The sequence below is a fragment of the Diuraphis noxia genome, unplaced genomic scaffold, assembly GCF_037042655.1.
Source record: "Diuraphis noxia isolate RWA-SAM2 unplaced genomic scaffold, SU_Dnox_SAM2 contig0004, whole genome shotgun sequence".
NCBI classification, from domain to species: Eukaryota; Metazoa; Arthropoda; class Insecta; order Hemiptera; family Aphididae; genus Diuraphis; species Diuraphis noxia.
The window spans coordinates 25,103,492-25,125,025 of NW_028301714.1; the positions used below are offsets into that span (position 1 = coordinate 25,103,492).

The 21,534-nt window shown below is 28.4% G+C and overlaps 2 protein-coding genes and 1 long non-coding RNA gene across 3 annotated transcripts; all 3 read left to right on the plus strand.

Annotated features, from left to right (window-relative positions):
• Nucleotides 1–1,533: 1,533 nt before the first annotated feature.
• LOC107173985 (cAMP-dependent protein kinase catalytic subunit beta-like) lies at nucleotides 1,534–7,473 on the plus strand. The gene is made up of 3 exons (XM_015524770.2): nucleotides 1,534–1,821; nucleotides 2,930–3,317; nucleotides 6,951–7,473. Exons 1-3 carry the CDS (start codon nucleotides 1,534–1,536, stop codon nucleotides 7,361–7,363), a joined length of 1,089 nt encoding a protein of 362 aa, XP_015380256.1. The 3' UTR covers nucleotides 7,364–7,473.
• A 2,047-nt stretch (nucleotides 7,474–9,520) lies between these two features.
• On the plus strand, nucleotides 9,521–11,795 carry LOC149055884 (uncharacterized). The gene is made up of 2 exons (XR_016191497.1): nucleotides 9,521–9,833; nucleotides 11,038–11,795. It is a non-coding gene; the product is annotated as an uncharacterized LOC149055884 (long non-coding RNA).
• Nucleotides 11,796–14,241: 2,446 nt separating this feature from the next.
• Nucleotides 14,242–19,612, plus strand: Su(var)3-9 (Suppressor of variegation 3-9). Its single transcript, XM_015524791.2, has 3 exons — nucleotides 14,242–14,801; nucleotides 16,644–17,238; nucleotides 17,303–19,612. Exons 1-3 carry the CDS (start codon nucleotides 14,792–14,794, stop codon nucleotides 17,952–17,954), a joined length of 1,257 nt encoding a protein of 418 aa, XP_015380277.1. The 5' UTR covers nucleotides 14,242–14,791; the 3' UTR covers nucleotides 17,955–19,612.
• Nucleotides 19,613–21,534: the final 1,922 nt, after the last annotated feature.

Sequence of the window (21,534 nt, forward strand, 5' to 3'; positions counted from 1 at the left end):
ATAATATGGATTAGAGAGGACAGGTGAGAGTCAAAAGGATTAGACATTAGTGCTTGTAAACAAGACATTGAATCAGAAGCAATTAAGTATTTATTGGAGGCAAGGTTTGAAATAAGAGATAAAGCTTCAATGATTGCATAGCACTTAGCAGTGAAAGATGAGGAAAGTGCAAACATTTATTCTGATGGTCAAAAAAATCGATTAACCTAACCTACAGAAAAATCGCATTTTTACCACAGTCATAACATGCTATTGATGAATCTATTTAAAACGGCAATGAACTAGTATTTCTTGCAAAGCAAAAGCTGTAGACTCTATAGTTGAAAATAATACGAAACGATGTATCAAGGGTGGATCGGTAGATCGGAAAATTTCCCGATGGCCGGTCGAATAATCGAATTATGTAGTCGTGCAGTTTGGTTGTAACTTGTAAGTTGTAAGTAATTTAACAAGATTTTTGAATTATGATTGTAGTTTTTCAGGTTTTGGTTATTTAAAATTATAAAATATATTAACATAAATAATACGATAATAAACCTAAAATTATATTTTGTTATTCTAAATCAGTTGATGTACCTATATATTGTTATAATGAAAGGGTCAAGGGGAGACTGAGAGAGGTATTTAAACGGAAGATAACAATTAAAAACGGAGTATATCGATAAAGTTCGTCTACGGGAACCGATACCAACTTCTAGACGACTAGACGTATATATTTGACAAATGACAACCAAAAAAACTTATTGTATAAAAAGTAGGTAATAAATAATAATTGTTCTCAGGTCATAATCTCGTAATAATCCAACTGCTACCGACGATCGATTCGTATCGTTCTGATAAGAACGATCGTCAAAACTCATAGTTATGCAAAAATAAATTCTAAAATAGTAATAGAAATTATAGTCAATAACGCAGCCGCCAGCCGGCTACAAAGCGTACCGTTTGTTTTTTATCTACGATAATTCGATAGAATATTGTTATATTATTTCAGGGCCAGCTTTAGATCCGATCAACGTGTGTGACAGCACAGAGGCGCCAAAATCGAGGGGGGCGCGGTTGCCTGTTTGTACGTTTAAAAAAGGGTGAAAGGCGCTGAAATAATACTTGCACCGAGTGCTGATAAAGCTAGAGCCGATTCTGTATTATTTAAAAATATGCTGTTTTCATCCACCACAACGAATCTGTAGTAGTGCGTAGTCTATGATATTGTAGTACATAGGTACCTATCGAGCATCGAGAATCAGCTGTTCTGTACAGTGTACCTATTACCTGAACCTATAAATGCCGGTTCTAAATTTATTATTAAATGAGTAATTATAATTTTTGATTTATAATTGATTATTTATATAATAATTTACTCGACACAACATGTTTACTGCGCAGTAAAAACATAAATTACTTAGTAACAGTTAAGTCAAACAATCTATTAATTTGTATTTTGTGTTTTGTACAAAATACTAATGTAGTATAATGTACTTATACTTACCCTTTTATTTTATTCCACACAATTAAGTTTATTTTCTCGACAAAGCTATGGGTAATAATTTATCATTAAGACCAAACAAAGACAGAAATGATATGTTGATCAATAAAATATCTTCATGTGGCCTTACCGAATTCTGGGACCAAAAAAGACAAGATTTTAATGATATTTACTTTACTGAAAATAATTTTCCACCAGCTAATGCGTCGGACTTTCGTGTGTCAACCATATTAGATGAAGGGTCTTTCGGCTCTGTTGCATTAGCAATTCACAATGGAACTGGTACTGTTTACGCTACAAAAGTAATTGCCAAAAAGAAAATAGTCAAAAGTCATAATGTAAGTATTTTTCAATACTACAAGTATCGATATTGGAGTTGACTATTTTTTGCTTTTATAATTACCGAACCTAAATTCCCTTTGTATAATACAATGAAATATCCATGGATGGATAGGCCATTTTTGGCCTACCGGAAAATTTAAAAAAGGGGCCCCATATGAAAAAGAATTTAATAATATATTTATGATATTAAAGGGCCCCATTACTGAAATACGAAGGGGGACCCACCGGGAAATTCCCAGTTACCCGGTATGCCTATCCACCCATGGAAATATCCATAACTACCCACGTCCTACCCTCCTACATATTGTACTTAAAATATACAATATTATATTCCATAATAAGTAACAATATTAGCTAAACATCAATACATCATAACAATAAATACCTATGTATAAAGACAAAGAACTAAAGGACACCTAATAATTAAATAATACTTGGATGTGATTTAATTAAATTCTACACACTCATCATTAGAAGATTTGTAGTTTATTAAGTTTTTAATAATATTTTTAATGTTTTTTTATTTTTATTTAGGGTCTCGTCAACTTTCTATTTGGTTGGTGTGTTCCTGGTCTATATATAAGCTATCAGAAGTAGGAACTATCTGTTTATACTTTTATAGAAATATTTAATTTTACGTAATATTTAGATTTTGGCTCAATTTTTTATTACTTTTCTAAGACTGTTTATTATAGGACCCCTTAAAAAATCTAATCCATGGGCCAATGTGTCAGACCAACAATGATGAGAGCTATAACACGCTTTTCTATACAATATGTATAGGTGCCTGTATAAAGTATTTAATATTTATAATATAATTTACTAATATAAGCTATACTGCTATAACATTAGGTTTATTATATTATTAAATATCATGATATTTGCAGTGCCTGAATTGGAAAATAAATAGAAGGGGATGCAAAAATATTATAGAATTTTCGTACCTATCCAGGTATTTAAATTTCTTATTGATCAGGACATAATGCATTTATAAAATAAAGATATCTACGTCAAAATATTAATTTTTAAAAGAAGGGAACTCCGGCCCCTGCGTTACCCTTTAACTCTGCAGGCACTGAATATATGCGTATAATATTACACCAGGTGCAGAGAATGCTTAATGAGAAACGAATTTTGGAGTCCATCAATTTTCCGTTTGTCATTCGTCTCGAGTATTTCTACCAAGACCACAGTTTCATTTACTTTGTCATGCCATTCGTATGCGGCGGTAACATGCACACATACATGAAACGTCACGGATCGATGGACGAGAGCAAAGCACGATTTTATTTTTCAGAAGTTCTTCTGGCCGTTGAATATCTGCACAAGTTAAACTTGGTGCATCGTGATATCAAACCAGAAAATGTACTAATCGACGTTAACGGGCATGCTCAACTCGCAGACTTTGGGTTTTGTAAACACGTTAAGGGTCGTACGTTCACGTTTTGTGGTACTGCCGAATATTTGGCACCAGAAATCATACTCAGACGAGGTAAGACATAATAAACTATTATCCATTTATTTATTTAGCTATTAATGTAGATATAATACGGGTATATTATATGCTCTACAAGTATTATACCGTGAATGCACTTATGCACGGGTACAACACCAAGGTTATTGTTGTTATAGTATAAATATAAAAACCTTGATATATATATCATATATCCATTTATGATGTATACCAGAGATGTGTATTATAAAGGGTTTATAACCTTAATGGCTTTTAGATTCTGAGCGGAGCGATGAATGTATTGATTTTACCATGATGATGTGTGTTTTTATTTGTGTCTGTCATCACGTTTTGGGGCAGTAAAAGTGCTTCGATTTTTGACTTCAGTACCTCGTTCGATCAGAAAGTGAATCTAGTTGGTACTTTGGGGGGGGGGGGGGTCAAAAGTAAATAATCGAGAAAAACAAACTAAAAATTAAGGGAAAAACGGGAAATTTTACGCACAATCAGTTTTCGACAAGATCGACTTTGTTTTTTGATGGATTCACCGAATATATAAGTATATTCTATCCACCATGCAATTTTCAAAAATGTTCGACTTAAGTTGAACTATTCATAAGTATTTGCAATTTTCGATCATTATTAGTTTTTTTTAAATTAATATCGATAAAAATTTATTTGTTAGGCAGAAAAGCTTGAAAATTTAATACAAGGCTCTTAACATATTGTTACAATATAGCAGTTGAAAAATAAAAAAATTCATAGGTAGTCACAATTTTTTTTTATAAAGCATTCAAAGTTTGAATTTTGATAACATACGTAAAAATCACGAAAATTCACGAATTATTTTAAGCTAGAAATTCATAAAAAGTTTTCTTTTTAAATCTAAGATTTAAAAATTTAATACAATATTCCTTATAAGTTTTTCAAACTTTATCACAAATAAAAAAGTCCACCGGAAATTCAAATTACATTTTTATGAGCATTTGAAATTTAAATTTTTACAACATTGGATTTTCACTGGATTTCACATTCAGTGATTTTCTTATTTTGGTGTAACTCTAAAATAAATGACCGCAGATACTTGAAATTTTCACTGAATGTTTATATAGGCATTTTATATATTTTATAAAATTTTCAAAATATTTTGATTTGTTTTGAGCTGTTTACTGACATTTTAATTTTTCAACTTTTTTAGTTTTATTTTCTATAAATATCGATAAAAATGTATTTGTTAGGTAGAAAAGCTTGAAAATTTAATACAAGGCTCCTAACATATTTTCACAATAACTGTTGAAAAACAAAAGAAATAAATAGTCACAATTTTTGTTTATAAGCATTTAAAGTTCAAATTTTGACTAAATACGTAAAAATTACGGCAATGTTCAAATTATTTTATGCTAGAAATTCATAAAAAAATGTTATTTTAAATTAAAGATTTGAAAATTTTTAATAATCTATAATATATCCTAGACAGATAAACCGTCGTCGCTCAGAATCGTTTTTCGTATACAATGATATAATATCATTGAATTCAAATTTAATTCCATCCATTACAGTGGCCAAATGTAAACTCCTACACTAATAACCTTTTAAAATTTTTACCTGAAAATCAAAGATATTGTAATCTCCTACATAGAATTTTTTTATTTCAAACGTATGTGATTATTACTATTGTTTTATTATATTTTTAAAACAATTTTTGTTTTAGGATTAAATACTTATGACTGTAGTAGTAAAGTCTTATTATCATTTTTATTATTTTTTCAAACATAATATTTTGTTTTAGGATTAAATGATTATGACTATTATTTTATTAACACTTTTATTATATTTTAAAAATTTTGTTTTAAACGTAAATGATAATGATTATTGTTTTATTAACATTTTTATTATATTTTTCAAACCATTTTTATTTTATGTTAATATATTGCAAGACTGATATTTTTGTAGGAGTTAACACTATCTTTTGTAGGAGATTACACTACATTTGCAGGAGTTTACCGTTCCCCATTACAGTAACCCACTTGTAACCTACTGTACAGCAGAGCGACATCCACTTTCCCGGTTATTTTTTAAAAATTTACTCCTATAGGAACGTCGAATAATAAACTATCAAACAAATTTAAACAGTATTGCATCCAAAACCACGCACACTTATGATTTCGATTTCTATTTCAAAAAGGTCAATAGATGAAAACCCACATACTTTATTGGTTCATTGTCCACACACTATTTTGTTTTTTACATATGTACTATACTAATATAGGATATTTTATGAACGTCAAAAACTTAAATCAACTTAACGAAAAAATTTAGTTTTAAATTGTGAATTAAGGTAGGTAGGCACTCTTATGATTTTGTATTTGTAACATATAAAAAATTGAATTATTGTCCAATTATTGTGATGAGTAGGTACTTAGTTGCAATATCTTAATCTTAGTATAGATCTATATGACTATAATTCACTATCAAACGTTCATATTAGTCGATAGCAGAATATTGGGGTGCTTGATTCACACCTGAAATTATTTTTTCATTCATAATATATTCATCTTTTTTTGTTGTAGAGCTATCTAAATAATTTGACGTCACTCCTATTTTTCCACACAACGTTTGTTGTGATGATTCCTCTTCTCGTACAAAATGTGTATATATTATATACAATATACGAATACCTACAATATATGGCATACCTATATCACTCATCACTGATATATTACATAGACAACATGTCTTCATGAAATATAATGCTAAATATTAACCTACCTATTATTATGATTTTAAACAACAAAAACATAGTGGACAAATATTATTCAGATTTTTTGATTTGATTTTGACAACTAATTAGTAATTATCTATTTTGTTATTTATCCTTTCAAAACAAGTGCCCTGCGCTTTAATGTAGTTGATAGGCATACATACACAGTTTTGTAATAAGTAAGAAGTAACAACTAACAAGTAACAACTTAACTGTGTGTGTGGGTATATTATAAATTCAGTGGGTCCGATATATCTATTAAATATAAAAATAATATAAATTATTTTGTAGTTTTATACTATCTATATATAATATATCATATACATATTGGTAATCATTAATTTTATTTTGTTATAATATGCTGAACGTTATAAAATTTTTCAAATCTCTTCGTTTAAATAATCAAAACAACAATTAATCATACAATCATATTATTAATAATTAATAATTAAATACCTCCGTCTACAAAATTTCAGGTTGATTTGATAAATTATACAAAAGATAGTTTTAATTATCATTTCAAAATGTTACTATAAAAACATAATATTTTTATTAAGTTAAAAATGACAAAAAACATTTTCATTAGGACCATTAGGTACTCTACCTTAAACCTAATTTCAAAATTAAAATTTGAAAAAAGTTTTAAAAGCCATTCTGAAAATCAAAAGTGATCAATTTAAATTTAAAACCGTTATCATTTTAAAAAGTATAATAAAATAATATACCGCGATGTGATCAATTAATCAGTCTCCCCACGAAATCATTTATGCAAAATTTTGATTTTAGATTCGTTGTACCTAAAATATTACTCTAATAATATAGTAATATATATATATATATATATATATGATATAAACCGTATATGCAGTAACGCGTATTATTTTGTGGTCGTCGTCGCCGTTCCGCTGCAGGATACGGAAAAGCGGTCGACTATTGGTCGCTCGGGGTTCTGCTGTACGAGATGTTGGCTAGCCGTTCGCCGTTCATAGATCGTAACACTGGGAAACTGTTTAGTAACATTGTGACCGGCACGTACAGTTGCCCGTCGGGCTTCTCGGGAGACGTGATCAACCTGTTGCGGAACATCCTCAAGGTGGACGTGACTAGGCGGTACGGTAACCTGGCGAACGGCATCCGGGACATCAAGAAGCACAGGTGGTTCGGTGACATGGACTGGTGTGCGGCGTTCGACAGGAGTGTGACGCCACCTTACGTGCCGGTAATCAGCGACACCGTCGACACCAGCAACTTTGAAGCGAAACACGGCAGACTGTTTTACGACGCCAGCATGGACATGTTCGGCGATATTTTCAAGGACTTTTGACATGGCGGTACCCACTGGCTGAAATTGCGTTGAGAAAACTTCACTATTTTCACGATTCGCGGACAGAGTAGCCAGAAATCAACAAACGTAGGTACCCGTCAACAGGTAGCCCACCTGTAATTAAAAAATATAAGAGACTAATTTTATTTCAGTTATTTGCAAGTTGTTTTACAAGTTAGGTACCTACAGGTAAAGGTACTGTGGACGTGTGTGTACCTACACCCTTTTGTCGTTATAGGTTATTGTTTTAGTCTTGTTATTTTTATAAATAAATATTAATATATAAGAACCAATAGGTATTAGGTATTCCTATATTATATTCAATATCTATCATGACATTATAGTGTTTATTCTAAATTAATAAGTATAAAAGAACGATTATATCAAAAAAATATAAATATAAATTTAAAAAATGTGAGAAAAGTATCACGACAATAATTCAAAGAAACAAACAATAATGATAGAATAAACCGATGAGCCTGATGCCTGAATATATTTCATACAATACTGTATTACAGAAATATATCAATATCCTAATACTTCGTCTTTTAAAAAGAAAAAGGTAAACCTGCGAATACATGCTGTCACCACACTACCACGGAAAAGTTCATAAGTTAAACTTCATGCTAAAATTTCTAAACATGACGTGGGACTACAAGTATTTAAAGATTTATTGTACGGAGATAATATAGTGAAATTAGTAAAAAATTTAGACAAAATAGGTATTAGAATTTATAATAGATTATCTACAATCTCTTTTTTTAATTCTCTGAATGATGATGTTTTTATTATTTTTGGCCAATGAACTTCGAGTCGATTGTCATTCCGAGTACGTAATTATTGTAACCACTAACAAATGTCCAAGTCAAGTCCAGCAATATATACTCTAGCAACTACTCGAGATTTTCAACGTTTCAAGTACCTAAGTACTTAAATTCAAGGGTCAACGATTATATAATAGTGTACGAGTAAGTGTAAGTCAAATCTAGAAAACTTATCACCGACCGATCTGGTGAATAGTTTATTTTTTATTTTGATCAATGCACCTAGTACATGGCAATACAAATACACATCTGTACGTGTAGGTGATTGATCACATTATGTTAAAACTACTCAAAACGATATAAATAAAGAACAACGTAATTATATCCTTTAAACGATCACTTCTCATTATGTATGTGCCTGACAAAACTGTGGGGCTTATGGCCACTTGGACAGTCAGGGTTTAATAGTTTTGAATAAGGATTTTAATATTTCAATTTTTGTTTTTTCAATGAACTTATGATTGTTATTATTATTATTATAACATTGTCGGTTTTTAGGATAATATATCTTCAGTAGTTCAGGAAATGAATCAAAATCGTATGATCACCTTGTCACCCTGTCACAAGAAAAAAATAAATCGTTTTTAGCTTTTTAAAAATAATGAAATGCTATATAAAAAAATTAGAAAAATAAATACACAAAAAAATTGTGCAGTTATACGTCAGTAAACGAGAGCAAGTTAAAGTTTGACGGTTCACCAAGTGCAAAACTATAAGTCCAGTATAACGCCGGTAGACAACGGCACAACGCTATCGTTATATCGTACGGAGCAGTACAGTATCGCACAGTATTGAAAAAAAATTGATCAAAGATACATTTCCATCATTTTTATCAAAACAAAATATTCTAAATTATTTAAAGTTATAAGTTAATACGTATTACAAAAATTAATCAATGAAATGCAAATGTGAATTTTATATTCATTTAATTTTTTCAAATGTTTTCATCTGTTATTTTCCCTTTATTCATCATTTCATTAATAATACCACACAATATAGTAATATACATACATTGTCTACTCATTTTTATATCCATAATTAATTCATAGTATACCTATTTAATAAACACATAACAATGTTTGTTTAAACGACTTCCCCCAACTTGTTTTAATATTTTATCAATATTGAAGAGAAATTTAAAGTCCTAAATTGAAATATTCAACATTCAAATATGAATTATGAATATTCAAAAGTGATGACGATTAAATAGTAAGTTCCCGCGCAATGACGGCAATGCAGGTGCTGAGGCTGACATTAGAATAACATCTATTTCATCTATTCTGTGATAATAATATTATAATTCCATCAATTTTATCACTCTTTATGACATGCTTTATGCTTATCACGATGTCATGATTATATATTGATATGATAATAATCTAATAATCACATTTCTTATCACCCTCCGGGAGAACTTACTAGTAGGTAGTAGGTACTTGTATTTGTCTATTTCATAAGTCTAGCTATTCTCAATATCCTCATCATAGATAATATAGAATTATATCTATATTATTACCTATGATACACACGCACGATTAGACTACGATTGGTCCATTAAGCATTCGTTCTTTAAAAATTATTTAGCATTACATACTTCAACTTTTGATTTTTGAGTTTTTAAGCCTGCACATAATATTCAATAACAGGTATGTACTATATTTGCTATTATTTCTTCTGTGGTATATTTGATACCAACAGAAGTATTTAAATTGTTTTTCATAAATATAATAATATAGAAGCGGTTGTTTTTAATCTTTGTTGTACTCGTGTAAAAATAATTGAATCCGCGGACTATGAGTTTACAAAAAAAAAGATATTATTTAATTAAACAAATTTATTCAAGTTGTAATATTTCAAGCTCAATACTTGAAACTGGTGTACTTATTCTTAATTTACACTAGAACAGAAAAGCTTTTTAGGTATGTAGTGGGAATAATTGGTATCAGAACCTTATTTGATTATGCATATTTTATGTGTCTATGTATATTTATAATATTTATAAAAGACAATAAGACTATACAAACACTGAAACACATATGTGTATTGTATGTATGTGTGTGTGTGTGTGTGTGTGTGTGTGTGTGTGTGTGTGTATACAATCAGAAGACAATATAGTGTTGCGGAACTCGGACTTGAGTGTTGCAGGGCTGCGGATCACAGGTTAAGAATCACTTCTTTACAACAGTATTTAATAATTATAAATACTGTTAAACAATTATATTTAACATTTTGTAATTTTAGGCTAATAATCTTTGTAATTGAAGCCTTTATGTTAATAATAATAATAATAAAATTATATTTAAAAAATACACTTCATTATATTTAAGTTGTTAATTTTTGGTTGTAATTTAGTTCTGTGTAGTATAATTCAAATGTTTTTTTAATATAATATTGACTAGCATAAGTGACTAAGTGACATTTGTACCACTTTTTAGGCAAACAAAATCAAATTTTTTGCATTATGTTCTAAACTTTGGAGTTGAGGCTTTAGTTTTATAAAAGCTTTAGAAGGTTGTTATATTTTATCAATATTCTCTTTACGTTATTTAAATAATGCTAACAATCAATTATTATATTGGTAGTATTTATTAAAATATCTGTGTTTGATAATTTTATTATTTCTAATATTTCTATATTATATATAGTTTTATAAAATCAATTAGAATTATATTTAGACAATATTTTAAATTAAAAATACAAAGCATATCTTATTTTGTATTCTCAATTTGGTTCAGCCCCTCTTAACATTGCTTAGTCTCTTTTACCTCTTACCAGTTAAAATCTTGGGATGAGAACATATATGTGTAAATCCTACTTTTTGTTATAATAATGTGTTGAATTTGATTTCAGAATTTATTTTCAAATCTCTTGGAGTCAGAAAAAACGGTTTACACAAATTGATAAGTATGGGTACCATTAAAAATCAAATGAAAGATACATATGAAGTCATGGAAACTATTTCATCTGAACATGTGAAAGATGATTACGATTTATTTGGCGAACAACTTGCAATGAAATTAAGGGAATTTGATGAACATACACGTGCAATCGTTATGAATGAAATTAATTATATTATTTTTCTTGCTGAATCAAATTTACTTTAATGCAATGGCTGTCATATTACCTTCTTAATTTAAATACATCAACATTTCAAGACTCTGACATTATCCCCATAATGCTAATTTATTTCTTCAAAGCAATCTTAATTATTTAGATAATATTCACCATGAGCTCACCAATCAAATATCTATCATTAATAATACAACAATCCCTTTCACAGTATTTTCTACATATCACAGTAGTTATTTTTCTCATTTTTGTTGATGATTGAATGTGACAACTAATAATTCTTATAATCAAAAATATCACAGAAAACTAAAAAATACTTCACAAAAAAAATAAAATTTTTTTTCTTAAATAATAACTTGATATAATTTGTTAGTATTAACACATAAAAAAGTAGAATATGTCAGAGTTATTGGTTATAAGTAATTATGTTTAATTTTTTCTCAAAAGAATGATTCTTATATCTTACAAGTTTATTTGTTGCTTTTAAAAAATTGTTTGAAAATAATTCTGTTATATTAAAATTATGTATAACCATTTTATATATTTTATTTATTTATTTATTTTTGTTTTTACATATCTAATTGTTATGCTGTAGAATAAGAACTTATTTTATTAATTTAAATTATTTTTTGAAATAATATTTATTAATTGATGGTGTGCTTACACAGTTTACAGCTTTAAAAAAAAAAAAAACTGTGATTATTCCTAAATAATTGTGACATTTATTTTGGAACTCCATAAAAGTTTTTCTTAGTGTGTCATATAATATTTATTATATTACAATAATATGATATTTTGATCATAAGTTTAAAGGATTAAACATTTATGTTTTTCAATAATACTTAAACATTAAAAATTAACTACAATACTACCTTTATAATTTACTTAAGTTATTATTTGGAAATATATCAAAAGTTTTATTAGTTATTAGTAATATAGCTAAAATATTGTATACCTTTCCACACATATCAACCTAATATGTGTTTATTTTAATATATTTCATAAATAACATAAATTCTAATATGGTATGTCACAAATGTATGTAAAAACTTATGGCATATAAGATTTTCACATAATATAGATCAATTGACATTAAATAGTGAATAAATTTTAAAATATATTGTCACTGAACAGTCATGTGTTTTTTATTATATTTTAATTTTAAAATGAGTTATAAGTATTTTTAAAATTGTTAAATGCTTGTTTATCTTACAATATTCATAACTCAACTTTAAAACTAAAATATAATAAAAATTCCATGCTCCATGTGATAATAATGTTACCATTAATTTTTATAAATGGTCAATTCACTATAAATTTTAAGCTAACGGAGTTAAACATGAACTATTGAGCGTAAACTTTACTATGTTACAGTTGTTACACACTTGTAAGACAGAGACAACATACGAGCATGTGGCGTCCTATACTCCTATTAAAAAAATTAAGGAAAACTGAAATTTAAAAAAAATTTATTTTCTAGTCACTAAATTTTGCTTATTATTTTTAGTTAGAAATTTATAAAAAAATTTATTTTTATATCCAAGATTTAAGAATTGAATACAAGATTTCTCATTAAATGTTTTTCTGCCTATAACAAAATGTTACCAGGAAAATCACATTAATTTTTTATAACTTTATAAGCATTTTAAGTTATTTCTCCTAAATAGATTTTTGATTTTGTTGTAATTTAAAAATGAATAACTGTAGATACCTAGGTACTCAACATTTTTAATAAAATAAATGATTATACTAGTATTTTTTATAAGTTCATAGTAAAATTTGTAAAATATTTTTCCGCTTTTTGAGCTGTACTTTTGTACTCGCATGCATTGAAATTTATTTTTTAGTTCATTTTTATAAATGTTGAAAATTTCTCGTTACAAGGTTCTCTACTTGTTCCTTATAAGTTGTTTTTACAGAAATTTTAACATATTGAAGATACATTTAGGTATGATTTTTTTTTAATGCATGCCATTGTCATAAATCAGTAAAAAGGTGTTTAGACTATAGATAAAATCATGAAATTCTACATTAAAAATGTATTGCACTTCAGCCCCCATCCTAATATATCTAATTGGTAATAGAGGAAAATAAGGAAATAGGTTTAGTAGTATCTATATTATACTGCGTAAATAAAAAATGCATTTTAACAGTAATAAGGTCCCAAAAAATGTTATAATCATTTCATAAGCAAACAAAAATACAAATTTAGTTAACAAATTACAATGTAATACCAACTAACAAATTAGTTATTGCTGCCGTACAAAACCAGTTGTTCTAAAACATCCCACCATATGGAAACTTAAAAACGAAATTTACGACGATCAAGCCAATTTAGGCGAAACCGAGGATAATACAAAGAGGTCATCACAATCAAATTGTAAACAGTTGTCTAAAAGAATTAGTTAAAAGTTTACAAAATGAAAATAATATTTAATCATTGGACTATTGGGGAATTTTTGACAGCTATTGTTTACTGTAACCATAGACCTTATATAGTATAAGGTCTATGACTGTAACTTACACTAGAGAACTAGGTTATTAACTTTTTTATAACCAATTGAATAATTATTACATTTACATATAACATATGTAATATTATATATTATTATTTTGATACACAAGCGATTTTACAATAATTATCATTTAAATTGTATACTATATATTATTGTTTATTAATAAATATTATTTTTAAGAGTTGTATCTAATAGTTGTGTATAGGTTTGGCCGTTTGGGGATTTTTTTTTCATAGATGACGTTGTAAGTTGTTATTGTTTATGACAAAGATTGAAAGATCTCAGTTTCCCGCCAAAGCGTATAACCGTTTTCGGCTCTTTATATTACACGGCCACCGTTTGCGCGCGAATCTGGTGTTGGCGACACTGTGACCGGCCGTCCGCCATGACGCCTACATCGCGTCGTCGCACTCGCAATGGCGCGTTCAAAAATTGACCGTTGGACTGCACAGTGCAGTACGTACAGCGTACCATAGTACCATACCACCATAGACCATAGTCGTACTGTGCTGAACGGCGGCTGTTTATTTTCGTTGTTATCTTCGTGTTGTCGATACGCCGTCGTAGACAGTGTCGCTGTCAGAGCCAGTCGTGGACTCGTGGTCCTCACCGTAATCGCCGAAGAGCAGCAGCTGTTGCAGAGTATTGCACTGACGCCACAATTTGTACCGCGTTTTTGTTATCGTCGTTTAGCCGTTACTATTCGCAATCGCGTCTTTGGTCGCTGCTTTCACCCCTCCCCCCTCATTCCTCAACAGTCAACACAAACCATTTCGGCCGCTTGTCCCGCACCGCGCCCGCGCGTTCGACAACAGTCATTCGTTCGGCGGTTCCCGCGCTAACCGATTCGGTGTTTGTGTCGTGTCCCGGTAAACCTACAGCGATTGAGTGTTTCTATTGCAGTTCCGTCCGCCTGCTGCCAAACATTTACCTTATACGTTTACCGGCTTACCGCCATCGTTTCTGGCAGATCATCTGTAGTTCTAGTTCATTTTGATTTCATACTCCCGGCCACTACAATGCATAAAGGTATGTCTGATTCAAAATCGGTGTTGTCGCATGTTTCGTGGTGTCGTCTCGGTGGATCCGCCGCGGCGATGACGAGTGTACCGTTATCTACGTTCCTTAATTATTATTTTCACACTCAAAGTATACGGGCTTTTCCGTTCCGCCATTCTACCGGCAGCATCCGTTGGCGTTGTGATAAGGTGTTTGCGCGCGAGCGTTGTTTGGCTTTTTAATAAAACCATTTCAAATGACCGTAGGTTTAGGTTAAAACTCGAAATTTGGTTTGGTCGTTCTTCTTTCAGAGTTCTCGGCTTCTATGTTTTCAGAGTTCTATTACCGGCCCTACGACCAACCTCCATGAAGATAAATTACTGTTCGTAAAACAACCTCTAGTACCTTTTTTAAATGTCTGTTACTCGTTTTATTAAAACAATTAATCAGATTCCAGATGTCGCTAATTTTAACCCTCTATTGTAAATGACAAGGTTTAATATCCTTAATTGCATACCTACCTACTTACTTATTTAATAAGTAACAATTAAAAAAATGAAAATTTTTTTCTTTAAATCGTTGAGCTATTGACAAAAATAGTTAGTTAGATAGGTAGGTTAGGTTTTAAAAAAACATGATACACTATACGAATCTAGGCTAGGACATTTTACACAATAGTACAATTGATACCCGTTGATAGGACAATAAGACACTGAATAATCAGCATATTATAATCTTTTAATTTAATAAATTAATTCAAAGTTTATTCTTATAAAATTTAGATAAAATATCTTATAAATATAAATAATAGGTAATAAAAATAAAAGATATTATATTTAATGTTTGATTCCATATGATATGTTTTTTAAAAAACTAATAATTTCAGTATTTGTTTTGTATTAATAAGTTTTACATAATATATATGTACTAAGTCTTTCTTAATTGGATTTAATCTTAATATTTATTTGAATACCAGTGTTTAGTTTTAAAATCTCCTTGGGGTCATATAGTTCATCATCTGCAAAGCTTCAGTATATATATATATATATATACCTAATAGGTGGATATTTAAATCTAATTAAATGTTGTAACTTTGTTCCAACCTTCTGGTATATTATTAGGTCTACTATATTATCCTAATTGTGTTGCATTGTACACATTCCACATGTATGGAGTAAACATAGAAGTGCTTTTGGCAAATCCTTTTGAAGCACATAACTTGTGTATTCTTAAATAACTAGCAGTGGAGGCGTGAACTATTTTATTTCATGAAGCAAGTATAGATGCTCGACCACCACCACCCAAATATTACCACACAGACGCTTCATAACTTATATTTTATAATATATTAATAAATAATAACAATACAACTTTATAGTGTTTCTGGTTTCGTGCAGTTACCACGATACCACGTTATTGTACACACTATACATAGTGTATTTTCAGTAACAGTGAGGCACAAATTATCCTAATTATTATATAATTAGTATCAATAGTATTAGTTGACCATATGTGTATTTTAATATCCATTCAAGGAGGTACCACCACCTAATCGGTCGTGAGGCACCCTATAACGCTGCCACTGTTAACTAATATGTCCCATTATCATATGCTACATCAAAGTATGTTAATCATCCACAATCCACATCATTAACATATGCAAAAATATTATGTAATAAGCTATATAAAAGATATTTAAATTGTTTTTAATATATTCTTTCATCGTAATTGCTCGGTATCAATTGTCTGTGTTCTTAAAATATAGGGTGCAAAAAGTCCAATATCAAAATAACCATCTGGTGTCAACTGTTCAAATAGCATGTACTACCTATATTTTATTTTGATTTGGCTGTAATATTTTAATTTTTTCAGGAGTGGCTGATAATGAGTATGAAATTGAATCAATTTTATTTGATGATACGTACGGGAGCAAGACAATGTATCTCGTCAAATGGAAAAATTACCCTATGGACCAATGCACATGGGAACCATATCGGAATTTAACGAACTGCGCTCAAGCGTTACATGACTACAGATCGAATAAGATAGTTGCTACTGAAATATATCAAACTCCACGTTATAAAGAGTTATATGATTCACTTAATATTTTTGCTGAACAAGAACTCATTGAATTGTTGCACCATGTAGTTCAGGATGGCATACCCTCTGTTGATCACAAGTTTGTTAAGGGTACTATTGCTTATTTATCAACAGTATCACCAAGTAGTAGAAGTACGTCATTAACTAAACTTATTAGACATAATTTAATGATAATTGAAGTTGATAAAAAACGGCAAAAACAATTGGAAAGATTAGCTAAATGGCAAAGTGATATGGCTGCAGTCTGTGGATTTAATATTAGTGTGCTAAATAATGTTGATTTTGAAGGCCCACCAAAGCGATTTTTTTATGTGGATGAATGTGTGGCAGGCAATGGAGTTGTCATTCCAAATGATCCTCCAGTTTGGTATGTATAATGAAAATAAAATTTTTTTGTTTTAACATTTAAATGAGTTATGTTTTTAATTTAGGTGCCACTGTGATGTTACCTGTGGAGGAAAAAAACGTAAAAAAACAGAATGTCATTTTGGTGATTTTCAACTTGCGTATAATAAATTCAAGCGCATTATAGTTCCTCAAGGCACTCCTATTTATGAGTGCAATAAAAAATGTACTTGCGACGCAACATGTGTAAATCGCGTGGTTCAACATGGTCCTAGCAAAAATTTAAAACTTCAAATATTCCGTACTGACAACAATCGCGGTTGGGGAGTCAAAACATTGTCAAATATAAAACAGGGTACCTATATTACCAAATATACTGGTGAAGTAATCACCAGATCAGAAGCTGATCAACGGGCTGTCACACATGGATCAAAGTCAACATACTTGTTCGATCTTGACTACAATACTGAAAAAAATGATAGTGTTTATTCTATTGATGCTACTACATATGGTAATATATCACATTTTATAAATCATTCATGTGATTCTAATCTGGCCATATTTGCTGTATGGATTGATTGTTTGGATACTAATTTACCGACACTGGCATTATTCGCATCTAGAGATATTAGATCAGGTGAAGAGATAACATTTAATTATATGACTTCTGTCAACAACGAAAATAGGAGAATTAAATGCAAATGTCTATCTGATAATTGCCGTGGTTACCTGTGTTAGTAACAATAATTTTATTTTCATACCATATCATAAATGTATAATTTTTATTGACTATTTAATACCATTATTATTATTATTTATTCTAAAAAACATGGCTCATTATGAAAAGGTATAATTTAAAATTAATTCTATACAATTTTTGGCTTGACAAAAAACAAGTTATTAGATGTATATAATGTAAATTTCACTGATTTAAAAGTAAAGACAAAATATGTCTTAAAAGTACATAATATTTTTTTTTTCAGTCAGCAGAAATTAGTTGATTTTATTGGTATTTAAAATGATTAGATTATTATTTCGAGGTTAACTTTTTGTCATTAGTAAATATTTATTTTAAGAAAAGAATTCAATAAGACATTTGATAAGATTTTCTATGGGAGTACCTTGGTATCCAATATAATATGTGACTTTTTTTCTCCAAAATAAACATTATAATAAAATTTTATATGTAAGTTGGCACATTCAGTTAACCAACTACACAAATACATAATTTAATTAAAAGTATTAAATTTATTGCTGCTTTAAAGTATAATTAAACTGTTTTTTTCTTCTAATTAGTCAAATTTTATTTAGCACTAAATATTAATACCTAAGTATAATTTCATATTATATTATAAAAAAATATTTATTCTTGTAAAACTAAAACATTTTGTTAATTACTAATTTGGCAGCATATAGTGATCTTTAAAATTGTTAATTACCATTTTGTTTTTTGTTCTATTATAAGTTTAGATTAAATGTCAATTTTTTTAAATTTCAATAATTTATTTATTTTGAATTATTCATTTCATTGAAAATTTTTGTTTATTTCTCGTTTTTGTATAGTTTAGTAACAAATTTACTTGGTTTCTGAATGTTCATTTGACTAAAATATATTTATTTTTTGTATAGTGGACACAACAATTTGACTTTTTAAATAATCACGATTACCTTGGCGTTATTTAATTTATTTATTAGGTACATAAACAATTATGCTATATACCTAATATATTTGTGTATATTTTATTTTGTACTTGTATTATAAGACAAAAAATGATCATTGCGCTCTAAAATTAGACTGCATTAGATTTTTATTTTTAAGTTTTCAATTTTTTTAAATTATTTGACAGAAGTTTCAATGTTTTTTTTTTATAAAATAAAGTTTCATAATTCATATTATAATAATTCGACTTTTTTTAAATTAAAGTCATGTGAAGTAAATTTTATTGTAATTTATTAAGAGACCGAATGTAAATTATTTTCAGTCGCCTAAAGAATTAATTGTATTTTCAATTTTAAATATTAGTTTAAGTTCTCTTGTTATACATTAAACAGAACATTTTTTACTTAGTTTTCTTATATTACAATGTGATTGTAACTATTTTATATTTAAATGTATCTTATGAGTTGAACGCTGTTAAAATAGTTAGTCCCATTTGTTATTTATCAATGAACTACACTAAGCATATTAATAGGTACAACATATTAGACTAGTTAAACCTCAATCAAGTTGTTATTTCATGTGGTTGATTCTAATGCTAATTTAAAGTAAATTTTAATGTTGTAAGTATTTAAGATTGGAATTTATTTTAAACAACTGAATTGTACCTATATTATTTTTAATTGTTTTTTTTCCTAAACTGTATTAAAATTATGTCATTAAAACAGCTTTTGTTTCATTTTGTAATATGATTTTATTTAAAGAGTTCAAATAAATTATAACTTATTATCAGCTTTTTAATTGCAATATAAGAATTGATAATTTTCACTTAATGAAACTCGTTATCGATTATTTTAATTAAATGAAGGATTAGGTCATTGATTTAAAATTAATATTCGAAAGTTCTTTGAAAATAGAAAATTATTAAGCTTTACTCTGAAAATTGTTTAAAATGTAGTAAACGGTTATATTTAAATTTGTTGAATCGGAAACTTGAAATATCACTTGTTTTCAAGTCTGCCACAATGACATATATCATTTTGAGTTTAAATTTCACTTAAAAGTCATTAAAAAGCAGGTCAGCATTTTGGTGGTGGATGTTTGTCCATCATCACTTCGGTCCTCGGACAGGATATTGTAATTTTACTGTATTCGATTTGAATACTATGATTGCATTTGATAAAACAACGATTCTGAGTGGACGAGAAAATCTTTTTTATTTAATTTTATTCGTTTCTATGGTGATAAAGCGTTATAAGAACAGCTTAAGAACGATTTATATAATTATAATTTATAATTGGAAAATGTCATAAAAATGAAAAAAAAAAAAAGAAAAAGCTCAAATATTTTGAAAATTGTACCATGTCTAGGTAAGGCTAATATAAGTAAACAACCCTAATTTCAAGCTTTTACAAATGTTTTTAACCGAATTACAACAAAAAAACTCCCTAAATTAAAATGTCTAACATTTTTCAAACTTTAAAATCTAAAGAACAAAATACAACAATAAAGATCTCTTTTCATTTGAAGCAATATTTCTGGTAGAAAACGTTTCTCCTTAAACCTCTTTTATTTCGAGTATAGTTTCGAAAATCGAAAAATGACCTCTCTAAAATACGAACTCAAGAACATAATCTTTCAGAAAAGATCCTACACTTGAGACTTTTGAGTAAGTTTAGAGGGAAAAAGTGTTTACAGAGAGAGTAAAACAGTAAAAGTTATGAATTTGTAGTTTTAGTTCATTACAGCAAGTCAGCAAAATAATAACGAATATTGATCAAATTTGAACCCGACATGAATTTGTTATAGGTACCTTGATACTTATATTAATTGTATGCCTATTATTTATCTTTTTAATTAAACCCATTAATTGAACAAAACACAAAATTGACAACATTGAACATTTCCACATCACAGAATATCGATTTAGTAATTATTATTTATTTATTAAATAAACAGTACTGAATAATTGTTTTGAAATATCGTAATCGTTTCATTGTTTGCAATTTTAATCATGTGTTTATAGAATATTTTGATTAGTTAATTTTTGAATAACATGACAATAAAATACAAAAACACCGTACAGAGAATCGATAACTTTTTAATGGCATTTTAATCATCAATACCTTATTCTACATGTTTTAAAACTATATACATATTTAGTATTTACTTTAAATTTTAATACATTATTTATGATAATGGCATTGACTTCAATAATTTATTTAGAAACCGAAAAGTCGACAAAAGGAATGTAGGAAAAAAAAGCCATGGGAAAAAAATCAAATTACAATAATTAAATATATAACAATTAAAATTAAAGTATTAAATTAGGTATTGAAAAAAATTTTACATATTGATTATATTGTATATACATTATATATATATAATTATTAATACACAGCTAGGTTATATGTTATTATTTATTATTCATAGTAATAAATATATTTTAGTATCTTAACAGCAATGAATGTATTGATTTTATTAAACAAAAAATTTAAATTAAAAATATACATAAATTAATTTATTTCAAGATAGCTGTATAGTTCATATTGCAACATGTACATTTTTAAAAAGAATCACCCTGTACAAAGTATATACTATAATATACATTATAATTATACATATCACGGGTGAAAGACTTAAATCAATTGATTTGAAGAT

Excerpts from the sequence above, each read along its gene's own strand:
- LOC107173985 (XM_015524770.2), top strand. The coding sequence starts at position 1,534 with ATGGGTAATAATTTATCATTAAGACCAAACAAAGACAGAAATGATATG. Across the intron at positions 1,822-2,929 it reads AAATAGTCAAAAGTCATAAT|GTGCAGAGAATGCTTAATGA; the intron begins GTAAGTATTTTT and ends ATATTACACCAG. Across the intron at positions 3,318-6,950 it reads AGAAATCATACTCAGACGAG|GATACGGAAAAGCGGTCGAC; the intron begins GTAAGACATAAT and ends GTTCCGCTGCAG.